Source organism: Lonchura striata, chromosome 3 (assembly GCF_050655825.1).
Source record: "Lonchura striata isolate lonStrDom1 chromosome 3, ASM5065582v1, whole genome shotgun sequence".
NCBI classification, from domain to species: domain Eukaryota; kingdom Metazoa; phylum Chordata; class Aves; order Passeriformes; family Estrildidae; genus Lonchura; species Lonchura striata.
This window is the reverse complement of record NC_140705.1, coordinates 58,719,428-58,743,565: the sequence shown is the minus strand read 5'-3', so window position 1 is coordinate 58,743,565 and position 24,138 is coordinate 58,719,428. Positions and strand designations below refer to the sequence as shown.

Below are 24,138 nucleotides of genomic sequence, written 5' to 3'. Positions count from 1 at the left end.
TAGCTTGTGACAATTCAAAAAGGAGAGTGACTTATGGAATGGCCTTTCTGTACCCTCCCCTGTGGTGAAATTTTCTAGATGCAAGAACAACCTCAGTAGAAAGGAGATTACTGCAGTGCCCCTCTCTTAGTGTTGACTCTGGTGGCAGAACTGCACACAGTGTGACCAGATGTGAGTCCTGTGGCATGTGGGGGCTGTGTGCCTCAGGTCAAGCATGCTGAAGAGTCTGCTTTCAAATCGTGCATCATCAGCATTTCACTTTGCCCAGCATGCTGCCTCCCTGCTGTCCCTTTTCCATCACAGGGTGGTGGAAGGCTCTGTTTCACCTTATGAGTAGCAAGAGCTATTAATGCCAGACTGCTAATGTTCATGTGAACTTTGGGTTCTAGGTGTTTGCTGCTTGTCCCCATGTGTACTGGGAGACCTGATGTCTTGCAGGGCTGTCTAGTTGCCAGAGCACAACATTTGCTTCTCACTTCTTTGAGTGTATTTCCTTGTAGATGCAGCAGCTGGGTGCTGCCTGCTTAGCATGGCAGGCTCTTCACCAGCCCTGTGCAGTCCCTGCAAGGTGGTGGAGGAAAGCATCAAGCCAATACAAGCTGAAGGGCTTCCTCATTTTTTAAGATCCTCTGTTTTGTTCTTGTTGATTTCAGATGTTTCCCCTTGCCCCACAAGTCCATCCCTTACACTCCCCCATTATCTCTCTAAAGTGATAAAGACTTGCTTGTGGGTTAGTGGGATGGGGTCTGCTGTGGATAAAGACACAGCTGCAGGGCGCTGTACAGACAACAGTATTGTGCACTCACTTGATTAAATGGCATGGATTTGCAGCCTGCTGCTCACCAGCTTGTCATGGGGGGAACCTAGGAGATTTTCAGTTGCTGTTGGATCCTACAGTAGGAGCAGTAACCAAGGAAAGGGCTGTCACTGCATGACATGCTGAATAGTTTCACTGTTTTGTGCACAGAACTCTCTTCAAGGAGTCACTCAACCCCCTGTTAACTCACGAGGGATGTTTGCAGACCAGTGTAGCTAGTACTGGTTTCATGTCTGGAGAAGGTGTCCTTCCTGATGCATCACTCAATGCTGATAAAATCATACTGAGTGTTGCACCATCACTAGGCAGGGAGATGGGCACAGAGGTAATGTTGCATGTGAAACTATGCCTATTGCCCTCTTCTGCCTCTCAGTTCCTTCTTGCCTGAAGGAGAGCCACATTTTTTTCTCTTAAGAATTTCTCTGGAAAGCAGTATATGAAGTTACAGCTCATCAAAATGTGTGCACTGCGTTTATGCCTTAGCGACATGCGTTTCTAAAAATATTTCCCTTTTGCAGCCTCCTCTACTCTTTAATTGCTCACTTCTCTTTCCTATCATCAAGTTACAGTCTGGCTGTCCTCCAGTGTCTGTTTCTTTTGCTTTTGCTATGGGGCATCTCTGGCATAAATCCTGTGAATAGGCTGTGTCTGTCCTCCTCCAGCTCTATCCCCCGCCTCTGGCTTAGCTGAGTCATTCTTTCCCTGTGCTTGTGCTTTCAGTTGTCCCCATTTTCTTGTGTCCTTTCTCTCCAAACAACTCTCGTGGGTTGCTTCTAGGGGGGAAGAAAAAAAAAGCAACATAATGACACAGCCTTGACTCACCTACTACTTCTTTAACTGCTTCTTCTGCGGATATGGCTTCCTCATCAGGGCAGAGCTCATCTTCCTTTGCCTTCTCTACCTCACTTTTCTCCAAAACCTCCTCTAGTCTTTGTCTTTTTCTCAGCTAGCATGTTCTTATTTCTTCTATTGACTACAGTCAATGAACAAAATCCTGTCCACTCTGCCCTCATTTTATCCTGGCATTTACCTTCAATTTTATCTGAAAATCTCTTCTTAAAACCTTCCATCTGTGATTCTATCTACCAATGGTTCTCCATCTGTTTTCTGAAAACACAGGTATTTCAGAAGGTCCTGATATACCTCAACATGCTGTTTAGGATCTAATCTCTGCTGTACTCTGAACCATTCCTCTGCACATTTTGCCCAAATGATTTTATTCACAAACATCCTCCTATGAAGGACAGATCTGATCCTAAACACAGAGGTTTGGGGTTTTTTTCTGTTTTGTTTTTTCTTTTTTTTTTCTGACCAAATGTATTGTTTGGCCTGTCTCTCTGGCATGTCAGGGCTCAGCCTCTAGTTGAATCCAGCCAGCATGATCAGGTTCTACCTTTCCTAAATCATACTTGCTCATTTCTGGAAATGATACCATACTGATAATGCTGTCATAGTCTAAGGACTTCCTTTAGGTCTTTGTTCTTGTTTCCAAGCTATTGGTTAAATTTCACATAACTTTCAAATGCCTTCACTCTCCATACACAGAAATATACTCTTATCCAAGTGTCATTATCTAATGTCACTTTTACCAAAATCTCCTATTATCTGGCCTTGACAAAAGCAATTTCATCACCTCATATCAGTTCAGAAACTCACTGCAAGGGTAGTTTTCCTACTCTGGTTCATTGATGAATCTCTTTTTTATTTATACTTCTGAGCAGCATTAAACATACTGAGCCTAAACTCTCATTTTGAACTCCCTGGGACCCCTCTCTTAATTTTACAAGCATTTGAATGTATTCTATCTCATTATTTTTCAAAGCCCTTGCTCTGGTGCTAACACAAACCTTCTACAACGCCTGTCCTCAGGCTTACTGAGACCCAAAATATGATCCTGGTTGTTGTTGTCCTGCTGTTTTCTTGAAGTCCATCTGATTCCTGCCTACACCCTCCTGCTGTATCTTGTCTTGAACCTGCCAGGAGCAGTTGCCTTTTCTTTCCTGATTTTACAGTGCACACAGTCTATTGTAATGGAAGCAAGCATACTGCAATCCCTGTTGCTAACACTTCAGAGAAGTTTCTTCAAACTATAGTTTGTGTGGTGGTGCTGTGAATCACTTGACATATTTCTTGCTTTTTTACATTGTGTAGCTGTTTTGTTATCCTTGTTCCTTCTTGTAAGGTCTCAAGAGAGCTCATGATCTTGTTCCATGGTGCATCCTAGTCTACTAGGTTCTTCTGGGAGCAGCTTCTGGGTACAAGCACCATCAAAATACCGTACCAGCTGAGTCATATTAATTGTGCTTATTTTCTCTTAATCTAAAGCAAGGACAACTGCTAGGCAATTCAGTTTGCCTTAAAGCTCCTTCATAGTTAATGTGTCTCAGCTAATGCACGGTAATTTGCTTATTGTCTGAGCTTTCTGTAGCTCCCTAATAGAGTCTTTAAATGATTTGTGTGGTTCTTACAAAGTGCAGGGAAAAAGGAGATGATGTCAAATTGTCAAATTTTCTCAGTGTGAAAATGTTTGTATTTAGTAAGATGCAGCATTTCCCAAATTGGTTGTTTAATATCTCTACAGATATGAGCAAAATAGGGAGGGAAGGGAAGAGAGCTGAAATGGAGAACCAGAAATTATCACTATTTATTTATTCACTAGGAATTTAGTTCACTGGATTTTTTTTTCCAGTTGTGGTTTTTGTATTGTGTCTCTGCCTGGGGTCTTGTGGGTTTTGCCCAAGTACTACCAGCACACTTAAAGCAATGCAGAGATGAAGATTGAATCTGTATTCTAAATTGCCATGTAGTACACACCATTGGAGGGGTAAGCAAGATCCTCCAGCAGTTCTTTATGCTCTGGATGTGCTGTCTGTACCTGGCACACACTTCACTTCCAAATGAAGAGCAAATTAAATGCAAAGATGCATTGTAAAGATAAAATCCTAGAAACAGTGAAATTGCACAGAGCAATTTAACTCTGGTCTTGGGTTCAGTCATAAAAAATAATAAGACAATATAAAATTAGTATTATCACCTATTTATGATAAGAAAAGTTTTGGTCTTGTGCTGATTAATTGCTGAGGCTTTTTCCAGTTGCTCCAGTTCAGTGATTTCTGATCAGATCGACTTCCAGGTGGTGGTTGTCTTCTGGTCTGTTTTTCTCCTGATAGAAAGCTTGGTACAGCTTCAGAGACAGCTGCTTGGCATGTGGAGATATGTTGCTCCTAATTCTGGGTTATAATATAACTTTATACTCTGTCAGATGATATTTTATTTGGGTTCTATATTTCTGTGGATGTGCAAGGACAGTGGCTGCTCAGTTGGAGTCCACAGCTTTCCTCTGCTGCTGCTTCCTCCTCTTTTTCTTTTAAGGACGTGACAAAGTAGGAACATATTGGTTGCACATGAACACATTATGAAATGTGCTGAAAACTTGACTGACATCCAGCTTGACCTGTTCAGCCTTCTGACCTGACTCTGGGGAATGATAGCCTTGGCTACCTGGAATTCAACATTTTCAGCATTCTTTCATCCTTTCCCTGTGGTCAGGTGTTCTTTTCCTGCTAAGAACTGGGGCTTAACTTTTGGAGTGGCAAACATTTAATAAAAAAACAACACAAGCATATTGAAAGTGAGTTCTCTGCAGTGGTTTGGAATAGCTTGCATTTTCTTCATCCTCATTGATCTCAGTAAATCACAGACTGATGGTCAAAAGTCAGTCTAATTTATGAGAAGTAGATTTCTTGTGCTAACCTTCTTATGAATTTGGATGAATTTTATGTTATTACTTAATTTTATATAAGTTATAAAATTGAAATTTAAGGACAGTAATATAATTTGAAAGATAAGTATTTTCAATCAGAACATACTTAACTTTAGAAATCATATTGTTATTGGTATAAATTAGAGTTCTGCTGCAATGGGAAATACCAAATGTGGGGTTGCTTTTTTTCAAGCATTTACCTCTCATTGATTACTTTTACTGCCATGGGGGTTCTGTTGCCAGTGAGGGGTAAAACTGAAGTAAGAAGTTAAAATAATTTATTTAAAGAGGATCTTAGAAATAAGAGTAACTATTGAGGCTGAAATTACTGTGAGATGTACAAATACTAATTTTATATTATCTTATTATTTTTTAATGACTGATAAGTCAAGAATTTATTTTGACTATTTGCTTTTCCTCTATAAATCTTCAAAATACATGTATAATAGGAAATATGAAAAGATTGAGGTGCTCTATATCGAAATACAGTCTTTTAAATATAAAAGGACATTAATACTTGGGAATATTTTAGAAGAAAAACAGAGAAGAGAGGAAGTTGCTCCTTAGCTTGACCAGTCTGAGAATGAGGGATACCAAACTTGTGTGACACACCCCACAACTGCAGAAACTGCCTCACCTTTTGTGATGCGTAAGCAGCACCATTGTTGGTTTTCACAGCAGAAGGTATGGCCAGAACTGCAAAGGGCTTCCTTAGAAGAAAAATAAGACACACAGATTAAATTTCTATAGACTGTTGTGAGAACCATAGGATGGTAGAACATAAGTACAAAAGTTTGGTGAAATACAGCTTATGACATAATAGAAAATCCAGATCTTCTGGGAAAACTTTGGAATTGTTCCTGTGAAAGAAGTTCAATTTTTAGTTCTATGTAAGTGATTTTAACATATGGGTTTCTCCTTTAGAAAAAGGCTCACTGTTTTCATTACAGATTTTACTACATTGAGGGCAACACTACAGGAAAGACGTACAGAAAGTTCATTTTTGTAAGATTCAAGAAGCAAGTATGTGATGTAGTCAGATCTGCATTTGCAGGAGCAGCAAATAGTTATCTCTAATGATTTATTTCTTTGTGCAGATGTTCTGGCAACAGCTATGGTGTTTAAGAAACAAGAATCAGTAAATCCTGAATGCCTACATGTGCTGAAGGCTGAAGAAAAGTACTGTACTGATAATTTGCATACAACCATCATTTGCAACCAGTTATAAGGGTTTTTAAAGTTTTATTGCTGCTCTCAGGGCCAACCAGATTGTTATGCTACCTACCTTAGACAAGACCCCCTTTTCACACTGATGAGGGTCTGTATTCTAGCAGATGTTACTGTGCTCTTTTTGTGTGGTGAAGAGGCTCTTTTCTCTTGCTTATGGAAAATGTAAATATGTACAAAGTACATATGGCTAGTAGCAATTGAAGATGAGAATGAATCTGTTTAAAAGAAACACAAATCTACTGCTGAAACAGTCTAGAATCAGGCAAGATACTTGATAATTAAACTGGATTTCTGGGAAAAATATTTCTAAGAGTACCTTCTCATCATACCTTTGGGCTTTCATCCTAGAGATGTTTTTTTTCTGCCTCTCAGCAGTCCATCTCTGGTCTAACTCAGACATACTGAAAACAGCATTTGGCTCGCAGTTGCCTGCCCAGCTCACTGGCCTGCCTGTCCTAGATCTTGCAGAAATCCTATTCTATATATTAGCACATGGATGTTGAATGGAGGAATGAGTTCTGGCTTAATTTCTCTGGAGAAGCTGTGATGTCAGCAGTCCAGTTTTCTCCATTCTCTTATTCCTAGGGAAATGCCTTTCAACCACAGGAAAAGTGGCAAATCTGTAGAGCTCAGCAGAACTACACTGTGAGCAGCAGCAGTTCCACCTTCCTTTGGTGAAACTTGCCAGGGCAGTTTATCCTTGCTATGCCTCTCCCCAGTGGGATGGCCTTATTCCAGAGGTGATATTAGAGTGCAGCACATGTATTTGCTGTGCTCTGATGTGTGGGAGGAAGATAAACTCTTCTGCTCTTGGTCTTTTAATGAAGAACCAGACAGGACTCCCAAGACTTCAGTTTCTTAAGAACTTTTTGAATGCAGAGTGGAATTCTTTGATGGAAGAAGCAACAGGTCCTCCAGATATTTCTTACCTATTTCATCTTCATACTCATCAATATAATGGTTTTGCTTTGATTTTTAAAATCTGTTCTCCTGAGATTTTCCTGGAAGTGTGAATGCTGGTATTTGTATAGTGTTGTTGATTACAATGAGTGTTTCCTTGGTGGAAGAAACAAGACTTACATCTAAGTTTCAGAGAGTACAAAGAGTAACAATTTTTGCTGGCCTCTTGTTCTCAAATGCAGGAATGGAAAGCATGCTCCTGCAATTTTTATCTTCCATTGGATGCATTTACCTCCTGTGATGCCATGACAGCAAAGTTCTGAATAACTGCCTTCCAGTAAAGATGTCTCAGGTTCTTGTCACTGCGATAATCCAAATTTGCAAGTAGAGCAGCAGTTCTGTACCTCTGTTCTAGGGTGAGTCATGCCCTTGTTCTCTCTTTATGTACTGGACCTTGCAGTGTTCCCTCAAAACTGTCTTTGCTGAACAGCTGATCAGAAAAAAACAGAGGAGGGGATGATAGTTCCTCTCATATCATCTGTATCTTTTCACAGGGACTTGCTTGAAGAGAAACCTCTTAGATTGTTGTCTCAGGAGGGTCTGTAGGCTTCTTACTTTTTTCCTTTTCCTCCCTTTTGTGCTTCCTCTTCTGGACTAACAAAAACCTGTGCATCTTCAGAGGAGAGCAGAACATCAGGGAAATGCTTCTTTTTCCCTGGAGTGTTCCCTTACCCTTTCAGTGCACTAACTCTTCATCCAGTTTTGCAGAGAGATTAACTTTGCCTGCTTTCATTGTCTGCCTCAGCAAAAACAAAAGCCAGTAAGGAGGCCGTAGAAATTGAAGCATTGCACTCAACTTTTCTGCAAACTCTTCCTTGGCCTTCAAGCATAGCAGCACTAGGAGGAGTTAGCTCAACACTACAAGGAATGTGGGGCAGACACACTTCATTAAGCATGCCATTTTGCTTTCTCATTTTAGTTTGTGAGGCCACAGAAGCAGCTGGAGTGCGTCTTCCCTCTGCTGAGCTTCCTCTTTCTTTCCAGCCCTTCTTCTCCTGAAGGCAGAGAGCACTGACTCCTGCAGCTGCTTGCTCAGAGCTGTCAGCACATATAACCTGCTGCCCTTGGGCTTCCCAGCTGGGCTGACAGGACCTGGCCATGATCCAAGCAGGGTGATGTCTCCAAACCCTTTCTGTCTCCAACACAGGAGCAGTGAACTTTGTTCCAGTTTTTCCTGGCCTTCTCCCAAACAGAGTCAGAAGTCATCTTTTTGAATTGCTTTCACATGAGGGGATGGAGTAATTCCAAATGCATTTGAAAACAATGTTATAACCAATGGTGTTAAAAAATATAAATATATTAGATACGAAAAAATGCAGTTTTTTGCTGCTAAGCCTGTAAAAAGAGCCCTTTGGTCTTTTCAAAGTGTAACGCTTATTCAAAAGGTTATTTATCCATTGTGGCCAAAGCTGAATATATACTCTAAAAATTATGTCTTTTGACTATATTTTCATAGACTTGCTCTTTCTGATGCCAGTGGTGAATCTGTAGTTTCACCCGTAATTAGAAACATGAGGTCATGGGGACCAAAGTGGGCGGGGCAACCTTATCCAGAATGGGAACAGGTCCATGAATTTTGTGAAAATTACCTTAGTGTCTATTTGTCATTGCCCTGAGGCAAAGTACCACCTTAATGTCTCTCTTCCCTGGTGAGCCTGTATGTGAGAGAAAATCTGCAGGCCAAGAAACTCCTTGTACAAGTTAGACAGTCAATTTAGCTGATTAACCAGTTAAGTACCTGACTAGAGCTGCCTAATTTGTGGTTAATGGTAAGGTTCTGTCAGATTAAATTGATCTCTAGTAAGCCTAAGGACAATTAAGAGCTTGCAATCACTGTGATCATTTTTTCCCCCTGCATTGTTGCAAGAACCCCAGTTAGAGGTAAGGTGATAATTTAGGACTATTATGTAAGGCTGTCTCCTTGCCACAGGACAGTGCTTCAAGCGCTGCTGTAAATTGGGGCAATGTTATTCCTAATGTCTGGTGAAATTTGTGATTAAGTAATCATTGATTTTCAGGGGGCAACTTTTGTACCACTCTCACTCGTTTCATATCACCTGTCAATTCATTGCCCATTGAAGTGCAGATTGTGGCAGGCAGCCAAATGAACAGAAAACAAGCACAGGGGTTAAAGCTGTGACCAGTGTGAGCAATGTTAACAGAAGGCTCAGAGCTTATTTTCCAGGTTGTCTACAGCCCTGGCTTGGTGCTTGGTAAAACATAAATTTTCTTTTGGAGTAGTCTGTGTTGATGCCACTGAACAGGAACTTAGCTATGCACATTTTGGGTGCTTCTGTGACACAAATAGTCTGACTCATGTTGCATATATCAAATATTTTGCTCAGAAGCAGGAAGGCATATGTCCACTCGGAATGTCATCTGAGAGATGACTGGAAGGCATGTCTGGCAGGCTTATGCTATGATCATTGCAGATTGACATACTCACTGTAGCTTGTAATTGGCAAGAGACAGCATAAGGCCTTGTGGATTTTGATTTTCCCAAGAGGAATATTACTAATGAATTGATTTTTGCAATTAGAGTCATTAGAACCTCAGTGTTCTCTTTGTCTCCCCCTTTTCCCACCCTTTCAAATGACATTTGTTCTTTATAGAAATATTTCTATATATTTTAGGAGAGGTGATGAGTCAAATAGACTACCTCGATCTATTATTGTAAGATATTTCTCCAAAAACACCTGTCCCGTTTCCATGTTTTTTTCATGAGCTAATTGCTCACATAGGTACTTGTTTATTACTCTTCTTGAAAAAGCAAGGGTGAAGTGAGACTTATAAAACTATGCACTCCAATACTTAATGTTCAGTTGTTAAATCAAAATAAAAAGAGCCCTCAAGAACTTGATTTACAAATCTTCTAACTGAAACCACATTTGACATTGTATTTAATTCAGACTGAAATGAAATCAGGTGGTTCAGATAACTCATAGAAAGCCAAAGAAATACAGATATAGTTTACAAACTGATAATATAAATCCATCCCCTTTGCTTTTATTGAGTACATCAATTGCAGTTTAGCCTCCAGAAAATGAGAGATTCAAGTTTGTTTTACTGTTTCTGAAGCCATCTGAAATGGGAGAGGGTTTACTGTGTTTAATTTTCTCTCTTTGATTTATTGTCTCTTTGATTTATTTTAATTTTAGCAAACTGAGCATCCATTATAGCAGACGGCAATCCTGTTGCAAGTCTTCCATGTGGGTACCTTAATCAGTAGGCTGGAGGGTTTTCCACTCCTTCTGTTACTAGAATTTATCTTGGTGCAAGTGGAGAGTTTTAGAAGAGGGCTAGAATCCCACACCCACCTTTCGGGGTGACACCCCTCTTCAAGTTCCATGTCCACCTAGGTCAGGACAAGGATACACCGGGTCTTCAGGCTGTAACGCCACACTGCGAGTGCTGGGAAATGGGCCGAGTCTTCTCCTGCTGCAGCCATTGCAGCCAGGAGTCAGGACACCTTCCTGATGATGTGAACTGAAGGCTTGTCCCTTACTAACCTCCCACTGACTTGCAGAGCTCCTGAGCTCAGGTGGAGCCTTCATGGCCTGGGAAACCTTTCTGTCGGCCAAGCTGCCAGCCCTGAGCACGGCCCTAGGCTGCCGTGGTGTGACCACTGCCAGACACAGAGGGAAAAGTGGGGGGCACTGCCCACCATCAGCTCCCAGCTGCAGCCTGTGTGAGGGGCTTATTGAGGGGCAGGGGGCTGTGGTTCCCAGAGCCAGCCCCTGCAGAGCCATGCTGGGCCATCCAGTAGGGTGGACATTGATTGGCTCTCTTTGAGTGGCCACATTTATCCAGCTCCTTCTCCTAATTCACCTGGCTGTTTATATAGTTTTCCCACAGTACACCTGCAAAAATTTGAAAGGAATCCCTTATTTTGCTCTACTGCAGAGATAAGAAGGTCATGCCCTTCTGAAATGTTAGTTTTGAAACAGTTGAGTACACTCGAGTGGATAAAAAAAACCTAATGCCTTTTCACGGAGTAACTAATCTCACTCAGGTTGGGCTTTCTTAGGAGAAACACAGGTTAAGTGTCTAAGAGTCATTTCTGCAGTGACTGTGATTTTTTAAGTATCTTTCATGACACAGGAAACAATAAATTATGTTCTTTAACTAGAATGGGACAGAAGTCAATGCTGCTTTTGAACACTGGATGCTGGCTCAAAATTTCTTATCCAGTTTCTGGAAAGTAAACAAATGTTTGTGTTAAAGTCACTGAGAAGGGTTAGCTGAAATCCATTTCAACTCCTTTGGCACAAAGCACACAGGAGGAAACATTGCCTTGCCATTTAACTAATGCTTCTCCCCTTGCTCCTGGGACTGTGTGATTCAAAGCTGTGCAGTTCCTCCCCAAACCCAAGGCACCCATGAAATTAAGAAATGACAGGAAAAAGGCCACATCACAGTAATTACTGTGGTGATATGGTCTGTTATTCCCGTTCCTTCTTGCTCCGTATTTGAGGATCACTGTTAATTTACTTGTATAACTCAAGGTGTTTCCTCTGCTTGTTTGTACTAGCTATGATTTCTAAACATCCTTGAAATTATTGGCCATAACATCTCTCCTCATCATGATATTACTTCAACTTGAGCTACTTATAGAAAGTGTATCTTTCTACTTTTGAAGAGAAATGGCTGGGAGCCAGAAAAATATGTATTTGTTTGCCTTTCTATTTTTGGTTTGAAATTGCTGGAAGCCAGTAGGTGGGTTTTTATTTTCTTTTTAAAGATTTTATTTTCAAACTAAGACAAATATTATGTATGAGGAGTGGCACATATCTTAAATAACTGGTTCTAGTAACAGGAAAATGTTCTTGTTAGAAATTCTTCTGAAGTGTGGCCCTATTTCTGGAAATCCTTTCTTGCTTGCTTCAGCCAAGTTTTGTATCCTCTTCCATTTTCCTCCTTGATTCTTTCATATGCAGAGGGGTGAGTTTTACAGGAACTTTGCTGGGACTAAAACATTGGTATGTTTTCATTCATCTTGTACACTGCACCGATTCATCATTTGCCCATTCTATCAAACAAAGGAAAATCATGCAGGGAGCTGAAAAGTACTTGTGTTAACCAAATGAAATCACCTCATCTGCCACCTAAATGGATATCTACTAACTCGGTGTCTGGAAAATCCAGTGTCTGCTGTTGGACTGCACAGATGTTGGTCTCCAGAAAGGAAAATTTCAACCCATTATAAAATGAGTAGTATGGTTTGAGGTCTCACCCCATTTAGGAGAACCAGAAAATTATTTAATTTTTATTCCCAGAAAATGCTGGGAATTACTCACCCAAAGCAGGAACCCAAATGCTATAGATTTCTTTCAAACTAAAGACCAAAATGAACAAAAAAAACCACAAACCACTCCCAATTTTATTTATTTATTCTCTCTTGCATTTCCTCCTAAAACCCCAAAAACCTCCAATCCTAGCTAACTCCAAAACCTATCACAACCAACCAAGAAGCAACCCTCTGGCCACATCCATGAGCTTTGTTCTGTTTGCTTCATAAAAATAAGCTTGAATACTTTTGAGTTAATGTTACTTACTGCTTATTGATTTCTAAATCAGTAAAATCAGTTCACATAACATAGGATTGTCTCCAAAAATTTTTTTTTTTTAGGGATTTGGAGTAGTCAGACGGTAGAGTTAGCAGGACAAAATGCTTGAAAATCTTTGTTTACTGTCAAGACTTATGTTATATGAAAATGTAATACAGAGCTTAAGTACACAAACTTTTCTCTTTTAACAGCTTTTCCATTGAGCTTTGAGACCATTCATGGAAGCTGATGGCAATATTCTTGTAAGTACGATTGAAGCTATGCCAGAGTTATTTATCATCTAAAGAGGTCATATGTTGGGATTATATCCTTGTAGTCACAAAGACCATGAACAGCATAAAAGAACAGCACATGTGAAAAGCATCTTTCTTGTGGGCCAGCCCAAGTGGAGAGGTTGCCCCAGTTCTGCTATAAGGATAAAATGTATTAGCCCAAGGCCCCTGCTTTTCCATGTAGACTTTTTTTTCTCTTTCCCCTGAAACAGCCTTATGTACCTATTTTACCCCATTTTTATTCTTGAGGTGTTTGCAGGCTGTGTCTCACCCAGCACTCCTGGAGTCTTTGATGCAGCTGCCTCTGACTAGGAAGGGTTAAGGGTCCTTGAACTGGTGCTTGGGAGGGATCTGCCCGGATAGCAGCCAACAGAGCCATCAGTTTGTGCAGCTGGGTGTGAAGAAGGAGTGAAATAAGGGGGTATCCATTGAAACTGTGGGGCTGTAGCAGTCTTAGACATGGTGGTAACAGGGCAGCTTCCCCAGAAGCTGTCATTCCTAGGGCAGAGGTTTCCACACAGATTGGCTGCAGCTCTCCAAGTCCCAGACTTCAGGGGGTGTCAGGAACCTCTCCCTGAGGCCAAAGGTTATGTCTCTCAGCCCTGCAGGCCGTCTTGGAGGAGCTGTGCTGGGAAGTGGAGGAGGTTCGGGAGGAAGCGTGCAAACTGTGCAGCACCAGAGAAAGTGGAAGGGAGAGAGATGGGGTTTTCTCTGAGACACAACAGAGTGAAGACCACCAGTTCCCACCTGCAGTGGAGAGCAGGCAGTGTCTATGTCCTCTATCAAAGTAAGAGCAACCTTTGGAGAATTGGAAGGATGGAAGTTGATGACTTCTTGTATAAAGAGGAAGTTCCCACATCATCTAAGAATGGGTTGACTGTCCTCATAATTGAAGAGGAGCCAGATTTACAGTCACTTGACTGTAAACCATGCCAGTCTACCAGGAAAAAAAGGTGAGACCCTGCAGTGTGCGACTCCCTGCTGCAAGGGACAAAGGACCCATCTGTACGCCTGACCATCCATCCAGAGATGTTTGCTGCCTGGGAGGGGCCAGGATCCAGGATGTTGTGCAGAGACTGCTAAAGCCTGTCCAGCCCTTTGACTTTTATCCCCTATTGTTACTCCATTTGAGCAAAAATAGTACTGTTAGGGGAAACCAGTATATGCTGGAGGCTGTAGAGCTGGAAAGTGGCTTTGCAGAGAATGGCCTGGGAATCTTGGTGGACATCATGAGCCAGCAATGTGCCCATGCTGCAAAGAAGGTAAATGGTATCTTTGGCTACATCAGACAAAGTATTGCCATCAGGTCAGGGGAGGTCATAATTTATTCAGTGCTGCTGAGGCCACTTCTGGAATGACTTCTTAATATAAGAGACACCTGATATACTGAAGAGGCCCAATGAAGGGCAGAAGAATAATTAAGGGACTGTAGCATCTAAGATATGAGGAAAGACTAAGTGAACTGGGACTGTTTAGCTTGGAAAACAGGCTCAGAGAGGCTCTTACCCATGTGCATAAATACCTGAAGGGAGGATGCAAAGAAGAGGACATAGTTTAATGGCCAACATGGTGGTGGTACTAGGTTGATGGTTGGACTTGATGATTTTAACGGTCTATTCCAACCTTAACGATTCTATAATTCTTTTCAGTGGTGCCCAATGACAGCACTAGAAGTGATGCACACAGACTAAAACACAGGAGTTTCCAGCTGAAGATCAGGAAACCATTTTTACTGTGAGGATGACTGGGCGGTGTCACAGGCTGACCAGAGAAAGTGGGGTGTCTCCATGCTTGGTGAAATTCAAAAGCCATCTGGAAATGGTCCTGGAAAACCAGTTGCAGGTGGAGAGTGGACTTAGATGACCTCCTGAAGTCCCTTCAGTCTTAATCATACTGTGATTCTGTGGAAAAAAAGGACATTTAGACTGACAGAAGTATCTGCTGAAGTTGTCACTTCTCTCATCACTGGAGCCTGCCTGGCACAGAAGTGGCAATGAACAATGCACAGTTGTATAGGTTCCTTTGAAATTCACTCATGGTGTGTTTGCCAAGTGGAGGAGTAATGGATAGCAAGTTTGAAGTCTGTGTTCCCGTTCAGTCCTTAGCAAACCAAAGACTACCAAAATAATTAAAACCTACTCTCTATTACCAGTCTTGCCCAAAAGTGTATGTTTTGCAGTTATCCCAGATCTTTCTGAGAACATTGCTCTCAGATTTCCCTTTGTAAGAAGAAATAGAAATACATCTGATGTTCTTGGTTTGTTTTACAGTTGAACGTGTGATAATGAAATAAATCACTCCCCATTAGGAAATTGAAAATTATATAAAAATATCCACCATTGTTAAAAGCAAAATCATGACATTTGGTTTAGTCCCAGATTTTTCCAGTGGCTATGCCTGCTAGTTACATTCACATCTGAAACTGCTGCTATACCCTTCATTTTGTTGGTAACAACTCTGCCTTCCACAGTTTTCTCTTTGTTCTGCACTGGTAAGAGTCTCTAAAAGAGTGAAATTTAAAAGTAACTCTTAATCAATGTTCACTCGGGTCCACTGATATAAAAGATGATTGGCTTTTTTATAAAGGAGTTTTCAGTGAAGGAAACTTTAATTCACTTCTTGAAAAAAGGTTTGCCACTAGGGACTTGCTAATGTGTTGTATTCTCATGGACAATTGAATCCAAACTGTGCTGGTGAGGCATTTAATGAATTTTGTGGTAGATTCATTTAAATACAAGTTTTCTATTGGTTTAAGATAAAAACAGCTTTACTGAAAATTGTTTGTTTATTTCATAAAGTTATCTATCTGACTCCAAACACTGTGCTTTGGAGAAAGAGGTTATTTTTATTTGTTTATAGATCAACAAAATTTGAGAAGGCAATTTTGTGATTCATGCTGCATTTTATTGCTGCATTTGGGGATAGGAGCTTTCTCTTGTGTGGAGCAGAACACATATTTTTTTTATAGAATGGAGCTGGGTTTCTGAACAGCACTAAAACATAACCAGAAGTTGAAGAATTTCAGGCTTAGTGCTAATTTGTTGAAAATTTGCCTCAGTTTTCAGGAATACTTGCTAAGATACTGAGAAATGTATCTTAATTTAAAAAATTCATTCATCAGTTATTTTGTTAGAGATTTACCACTGATTTTATCCAAGCAAACTAAATGCAGTTCTGGCTATAGAGAAACTGCTCTTCCTTCCACCATTAATTTCCCAACTCCTCCCACAATATAGAGAAGAGAGGGTTGGTTCATAGCCCCTATCAACTTGCAGCAGGATGCCATCATTGCTGCAGGTTAATACACATAAATTTGTAAATTATTTTAGCTAGCCCAGGCTCTTACTAAGTGGTCAGTTTTTGCCTCAGTCTGATATAAAGTGGGCCCCAACGGATGTCTTACATAATATGGGCATTAGCTCTTCCTGGCACATGAGCAATAGACCCTGCTATTTTTCTTTAGATCATCAACATAGTTAGTGGAAAGATTGCTTCCTCCTCAGTTGTGTAGAAGGAGCCACATCCTGTCTCAGTATCGCTCTTCTTTTTTATGACTTCATATTGGTTAGAGATGAAATGACCCCAATATAGTGCCATGTCAAAGATGTGATGTCGCTTTGCTACATAGTTTTTGGGGCAGGAGACCTGATTCATATTTGTTTTTCTTAATATAATTTTGGATAGCTCCGAAGGAAAGCAATTAGTTTGTGTGACCCATTGATTCCCTGGGGCCATACATTATTTTCATGTGTCCTAAATACGGCATAAGTTTCTTTGGAATGAAGACATGAAAAAGATGGGGAAATAGCAGAACCTCTAATAGAGCTAATGTGTTTTCTTATTGCTTTTCTTTGTGTGTTGTCATGGAGAATAGTTTGAGAGAGAGAGGCAGTGGTAGAATTAAAAAAATAAAACAATAAGGGAAAAAGGAAGAAAGAATACTCAGTGATTAAGTGGGAGTCTGGGATTCTTCATGTCTGGTAAAGCCTCCCACAAGAGTGTTGTTCAGGTCATGTCAAACAGGCACCAGATAAGCACAGGACTGCAAGACACGGCTCTGTGCTCTGTGGTACACGCTGCAGAGATCCCTGCTTCGGAAAGTTGTCGCTCTTGTAAACACTGCTGACTGTGGGCTCTTCTATCATTGTTTGCAGATGCTCTAGCTTTACTCACCTTTAATTTGTGAGAAGAGCCATCAGATTTTTCAAGAGGGATATGAAATGGGGTTTTGTTTTCCTGAGGAGCAGTCTGATGAGGCGGAGAGGCTACATTAGGGATGTTCATAGCGTAGCTCTGCAGCGGATCAGGTAGCTAGCGGCTTTGCATAGCAACATTGTGGCCAGCATATTAAATCATGCGTCACTTTATGCAGCATTCGTCATCTGGGGGCTTCAAACCCTTCCTAAAAATAGAAAAAAGTGAATCCTTTCATTCTCACACTAGAGAAAGAAAGGTTGAGGCAAAGAGAAGTCAAGTACTTTGTCTGCAATCACACAACCAACCAGCCTGCCTGAGGAGAATTTAGTCCAAAAACTATATCTTCCATTTTCAATTGCCTCCTTTTTTGTTCTGTGGTCTTCTCTTTTAGTTTCATTTTCTACATGTTTATGCGGGATTAAATATGTAGACTGCAAATGCATAAATTCAATTGTGTTATTTTTGCAGTGACTAAAATTTCCATATATTTTGTGTGATTTTATTTTCCTTAAGAAATATTATTAAACTGTTTAATAGGGGAAAAGTACATGTTCTGCATTAAATAAAAAGGCAAAGATGAAGATAATTTTTTTCTTTTTCAGGATTTCTTAGAATGAGTTAAATGACTATCAGTCATCTGGCATGAATTTAATCTCCCCATGTTTGTAAATCCTCCTTGTGGAGCCTAATGAAGCATTAAAATGCTGGAGTTTGAGCTTCTATTTTTTAACTTCAAAATACAGAATACCATTTGGGCAAACACAGCAAAGTAGAAGCTGTCTGTGGATGTGAAACAGGAAGCAGTAGTAGATAGACACGTGTAATAGGGTTGTGTTTGCTCTTGCTCAACTAGGTATACATCAATTTTAATTAACACGTTTTTTGCTTCAGCTGCTAGCATCCCTTCAGCAGTGAGTGGGTTATGTGTTTCCATCCTGCATATACCACCAGCATCACCACCACGTCCTTCTCTAGCTTCCCCCTCCCCTTTCTACACAAATGTTGCAACACAATCTGAAATTTCCTCTTTTCTTTCCTTCCTGCATTTCTTACAGGTTCCTTTGCGTCAGAAGGCAAAAAAGAAAAGTCAAGGTAATGAGAGATTGTTTTTCTTTTCCCTCCTGGATTCCTCTTTTGTTATTTTCTTAGCATGTCTTATTCTTGGGAGGGTGAGGATTTTGTACTGTTACTCATCTGGTAAAACGCTGCTTTTTAACTCCACTGATTCTTACACCGATTCTGAGAAAAATGACAACAGGCTGTTCCTTTGGACTAAATCCTTGTGGTATGTTAATTGAATCAAAGCTGGAAATCAGTGAGGTAGAATCAGCTGCCTGCACAGACATATATGCTGGTGGTTTTCATGTACTTGGCATAATAGTTTTCTCTAGCTGACTTAAAGAGATGTATCCTTTTCAGTGCAGCTGTGTGAGGGAAACTACATGCATGCTTCTCTTAAAAGGATCAAAGGCTGTATTTTTAATTTACAGAAACTCATGTATGGTTATCTTAGCATTAATTAGTATCTGCATTATCTATAGCTTACTGTTTATTTTCTGAACATCAGCAAGCCTTTCAAATGATTGTGTGTTACTGTCACAGCCATTATAAAACTGAATGGCTTCTAAGTATATTTTAAGGTATGCTTGGATGACTTGCTGAGATTCTGAAGTAAGGATGATAGCCTTAATTGGCAGCAACATCTTTCCTGGTAATGCAGTTTTAAGCAAGAACAACACTGTATTTTTAATGGCACAGGGTTCTTTATAATGAGCCGACGGAGGATATCATGCAAAGAGCTGGGGCAAGCCGATTGCCAAGGATGGCTCTACAAAAAGAAGGAAAAAGGAGCTTTCATTGGCAACAAATGGAAAAAGTTCTGGTGTGTGCTAAAGGAGTCATCGCTGTATTGGTACAGCAGTCAGCTGGTGAGTACAGTGTACAGCCAGCTCCGGGTGCAGACAAACAACATCTGCTGGGGCTGAGAGGGGAACCTGGGGTCACAATTTAGGTGCACCCTGGAGGAGTACAAGTAACTGGGTTTATTTCTCAGTCCTGACACATACGTGATCTTGGAAGTGTCTATATGAATTTGAAATATGCAGAAAACGATGTGTTTTCTAGTTCAGCAGGTACTTGAGAAATGTTAACTTGCTGTCTGTTTTGCCCTGTAAAGAGCTGTTCTTTAAAGGTGGCATTTGAATTTGAGAAATGTTTTGCAAACACTTCTTGTCAAAACTCAAAACAGGAATGTTTTTCACTTATTATTTAATTTTCAGACATGTCTCTCCTATTTCTCTTTTCATCCCCTTCCCCACTGAGATTATTCTATTTGTCTGCTTGGTTTTTTTTTCGGTTTTCTTATATTTTTTTCCTATTTAAATTTTTTTTTTTTTTTCCCAAATAGTAGAGGGCAGCTGCTTTACTTTGTGCTTGTTTAAATGGGCAGAGAGGGTATGTTGCCCATCCTAGGAAGATTCAGATACAGTTATTCCCTTCACTTTGCTGTCTGGCACTGCTACCCCTAAAAAGCTCTTATCACATTCAAATGATGGAGTGAGAGATCTAAGAATTAGGGTGTGAAGAGAATTAGGGTATGACAGCAAAAACATAGTGAAACCCAACAGCTTCAGTGTTGAATTGTGGATGGGCATGAGGTTACTTAAATGTAAAGCAGCTGCTCTGGAAATCAACATGTCACAGGCACAGCAAAGGATGAAAGATTAAAGGAACCCTTATTAATTCTTAGAGCATTTAAATAAATATCAAAGGCAATCTGGATGATTTCCACTTGTTTATTTCACTGCAGTAATCCCCATCAAAATTTTGGCTAGCTTTTCAGGGAAAAAAATACAATAATTTGAGCCATTAAAAAAATCCTCATACCCTAAACAAAGCTTTACTCATGTAGACTATTTCACATTCTCCCTTCAGTTATGAGTATAGTGTTAGTGGTTTTTTGTGGGGTGTTTTTTTGTTTGTGTGTGTGAGAGAGACTTTTTTGGTTTGCTTTTTTTAAATCCAAATAAAAACTTTATATGATACTTCAAGATGATATTAACTATTTCTTTTTGGGGTAAAGGAAAGCAACTCTTATAGTTTTGGGCTGTTGTTTTTTATGATGTCTCAGTCTGATATAGATTCCTTTCAAGACTATGTCATATACATGCATAATAGAAAGAAAATAAATAGAAATATTGGAAAAAAAAAGTTTTGAAATTGCACTTTTTTCCTTAGGATTGCAATATATCTGCTTGAAAGACATGGCAAGGCAGTAATACCAATAAGCAGCATTAATACCTCGCAAAACCTTAGTGGCATTTATAAATCTGTGTTTGCAGTTGTACTTCTGGCCAAGCAGATTTAAGAAAGGTGAGCTGGCTGGCTGACATGACTTTTTAGACACAGAAAATATCAGAAAGGAATAATCCTAAGGAGTAATCAAGATGAGAGGAAATAAATAAGGCAAGACCAGGAAAAGTTTGCCTCTGGGAAGAGAAGAGTGATGGGGGAGAGGTGCAAATTCCTCCACTTCCTTCAGTTGTTCTGGCCTTGTTAAATTCCACTCCTGAGATCCAGAGGAACCATGATCATCCTGGTTCCAGTGCTCCTAGACAGCACTCACCCTTTTAGCCCATGCCTACTTCCTGACTATTAGTGATTGCCTCCAAAAGAACAAGGTTGAAAAATAAGTGTCAGTCTCATTCCAATTTATTTAATTTCCTCTGAAGAGCTAATGTGGCTTTAAAATATTGTTGTCTTGTGTCAACCCTGAGTTCTCACCAATCACAGTCGTGCTTTAAGCATGCTAGCTGGTAGCACCTCTTTGCTTTCAACTTCTGCGAACTCTCACACACTATTTTATGTTAAAACTCAAGGTTTCTTTGGGCAGCTTAAAGTGCAGTCTCTGTGTAACTATAGATTCAAGCCGTGTTTGCAGAATGTCAGTAACTGTGGGGTTTGGAAAGCAGGAGAGGTGCTCTTTGCTAAGGCCTGCTCTCTGAAATTCTTGAGACCAGAGGCATGCTCAGAAGTTGTATGTGAGATTAATTAGACCCAGATATTCTCACTTCAATACTGAGGAAGGAGAAATAGCAGGGATACAGTTCACTTGCTTGCTTGACAAGTCTCTGGCCTGGCATTAGGACTGCGTGCACTTCCACTGTGTTCAGTAAAGTTAACCCTTGGTCCCAAGGGGCTGCACAAGATGACAGTCTAAAGTTCTGTTGAAACAGGAGTCGTGCTTCTCACGTGCCCGAGGCTTCCTGTGACCAGCCCTTTTACAGGGGCTGATGCCAAAGGTGGTGATGAAAGAGTGGGGCTGACATCAAAGGGACTGGGGCACACTGGTTGTCTGTAGCTCTGCTTGACCAGTTTGGTTCTGGTGAGAAATGAGCTTGGTTTGTTTGTGGCTGTGAGAAAACCAGACACTGGCAACTGTAGCATAGCAACAGGGTGCTGGACCTTTTTTCTAATGGAGATGGAGAAAATAAAGAGTGGGTGGAATTTGTATGGGAACATGCATTATCCTGGATTTGGGTAGATAACCTCATCTGAATATCATCTTCTTGGTCATGTTTGTCTTCATGTGCCTCTGAAGCTCTGGATGTTTCTGTCATTCTGGTTTAATTTTTCTTCAAGCCACTCTGGTTCTGGGTCTCATGAAAGGCAGATTTGGATACATGATATAGGATGCTTGTTGTGACATTTGCAGCTGATATTTCCTCCAAATTAACATAAATTGTCAATTTAACATAAAATGTTTTTTGAATGCCACAGTTCAAAAGAGTAAAAATAATATATGGCAATAGCAGATCAGATAGTCTAAGAGTCAAGCTTCTTCTTCACTGAAAGAAAGCCAGAGAACACAAGAAAACCTGAATAAATTTTCGATGAGCTAGCTGAGGTCAGGGCCCAGTGGTCTCAGTAGGCTTGGGTAGGCTGCCCTGGAACCTCTTCGCACACAATCTTCTTCTTTCTATAAAATGTGAGACAAGTAAACTTCTCCTTGCAGCATGGAAGCACTCCCAGTCTGGAGAGGGGAAGCTGTTTGGATTAGGAGGAAGCACGGAAGGGTTGGTTTTGCAATGAAAATACTGAACATGTCTGAAAATATATCTGGGCAGTCAGACTTTCTGGGTGCATTGAAGAACTCCTTGGAAAACTGCTTTTCATTAGTGTTCATTTTTGGGGTGTTGTTTTTTTGTTTTGTTTTGTTTTGTTGTGGTTTTTTTTTTTTTTGCCTTTTTTTTTTATATTACTGCTTTCTGTAGGCAGCTGCCTTGAAGACAAGTGTTTAAATAGTACAGTTTGTGGTCCTGCCTGACCCTTTAGCTGTTTCAATTCTCATACTGAAACCCCAGAGGGAATTAATGCTCCTACATAGGAAGAGGGTTGGTGGGAGAGGATTGTCACATGTAATCCCAGGCTCCTGGCTCTTTGTTCTTGTTTCGACTGTGTTGGATAATGTTGACTGGAATGGGACAAAGGACTAAATGCCTCTGTCTGGTGGTCTTTAGGGTAGCTTGACTGGTTTTCCAAATAGAGTTGAAATAGATTTTTGTAGAGTGTCTTAACAGTGGTTGTCATGGGGATTCAGCTGAAAAGAAATATAAATATAAAATTAAAGAGATGCAGGCTGTGATCTACTGTCACCATTTATCTTTGTACATTTTTTTTCCTCATTCACTGCATTTGAATTGGTCCTTACTCCAACAGCTTTGCTGGAAGCTGTATAATTATGGTCTTTTAAAAGATAAATGTTTTACCTTTGAGTTGTAATAGCTGCTTATGTGGATGAGAAAAAGTCATTGATGTCATCTGATTGAGCTGAGAGGTTTGGGGACCTACAGCCCAGTATCTTATACAAATTATTCACAGTTCTATAGGATGCCTCATTGGTGTACTTGGCAGAGAGAAAAAAAGACTGAAATGCTGAACTGCTCCTCCAACATCCATAGGATCTTCTGATGAAGCCATGAGGACTACCCTGATTTGCAGATTGGAGCTCTACCACAATAACAAGATATTTCATTTTCTAGCACTATCCCTTAAAATCTTGCTGCAACATTACACTCACTTTAAATGACTTACTAAATCTCCTAAAGCCATAACATTTAGATAACATACTGAGGCAAGCTCAAAAGGACATTAGCCTCTTTCATTGGATTCATGCATTGTGTTTCATAAATAATTTCTTTTTTTTTGAGTGCAAAGCTTTTCCTGTGGAAAAAATAGCTATTTTGTTTTTTGCCACAAGACTTTGCAGAGACTGTTGTTATTAATGAAATTATTTTTGTACAACTTGGAATAGCAAAAGCACAGATTTATGACAGCTTATTTTTTTAAACATCCTGATTAAGTAGAAAATAGGTCAAGGTTCTTTGTATCTGAGTTTTTTAGGGCTATTTTACAGCTTCACATCAAAATCTGAAGGAATCTTGAATTAAACTTGTGAGTTAAATAATAGCATGCTAAAGTCCTGTTAGAGATAACATTTTGGAAGAAAGAAAGCACTTAGGATTTCTATATACTATAAATGTTTTAAAATGTCCTTTTTATCCCAAGAATGACTGAAAAGATGACTTCCACATGTTCTGTTCCTAGGATTTATTTGGAATTCTATTTGCTGACTGAAATAACACCCTTAAGATTCTAGTGATTTTTTCTTTTTTCCTTTCTTTTTTTCCTTATAATTATGAAGCTACATACCCATCAAACTCCTCTTTTCTGTTACATAGGTGGCATGTTTTAGATGTGTACAAATAGTGTACTTCACTCATATGTAAAATGAAACATGAATTTTTCTTTAAATGAGCAAATATGAAATCACAGAATTAGTATAAAATTTGAATGCATTGAGAGAGAATGTGTATGTGAGAACATAATCCTTTACCAACTGGAAAAGGCCAAGTACTGCATAAGAAATCGAGGGTTTCTCTGTTGTACATTTATTAAAGTACTGAAATCAAGGCCTACAGACCTACAGTCATTAGTAATTTAGAGGGCACTTCCCTAATTTAGGTAGAGGAATCTATCTAAATTACTGATGGATTAAGTCAGTGATGCAAGTCTGAGTTCCATTTCTACATGGGTGGGAGTGTTCCAGGTGAGTGTCTCCACACTGGTTTACAGGGCACAGGTAATTCACTAATCCAATACAAAATCTAAACTCTCAGATTATTTTATACATTGATAGTAGAAACAGTGATTTATCTAATGGCATTTCATGGACTTAATCCCTTCAAGAGTGCTTTTGCAGGACTCTAAACTGTTTATAGGGTGCAGTCTAGACCAATGGTCACTACACTGATAGAATTGGCTGAGATGTAA

General features: G+C 40.0%; 1 protein-coding gene across 9 annotated transcripts in view; it reads left to right on the top strand.

Annotated features, from left to right (window-relative positions):
- IPCEF1 (interaction protein for cytohesin exchange factors 1) overlaps window positions 1-24,138 on the top strand; it is an 84,470-nt gene that overhangs the window by 27,511 nt on the left and 32,821 nt on the right. For 6 of the 9 annotated variants that reach the window (XM_085576617.1, XM_021540564.4, XM_085576613.1 and 3 more), the window contains exons 2-4: window positions 12,529-12,579; window positions 17,862-17,898; window positions 18,565-18,734. In XM_085576617.1, coding sequence (XP_085432743.1) covers window positions 12,556-12,579; window positions 17,862-17,898; window positions 18,565-18,734 — 231 coding nt within the window. In that variant the 5' untranslated portion in view covers window positions 12,529-12,555. The other 3 variants (XM_085576616.1, XM_021540567.4, XM_085576618.1) reach the window with 3 other exon arrangements.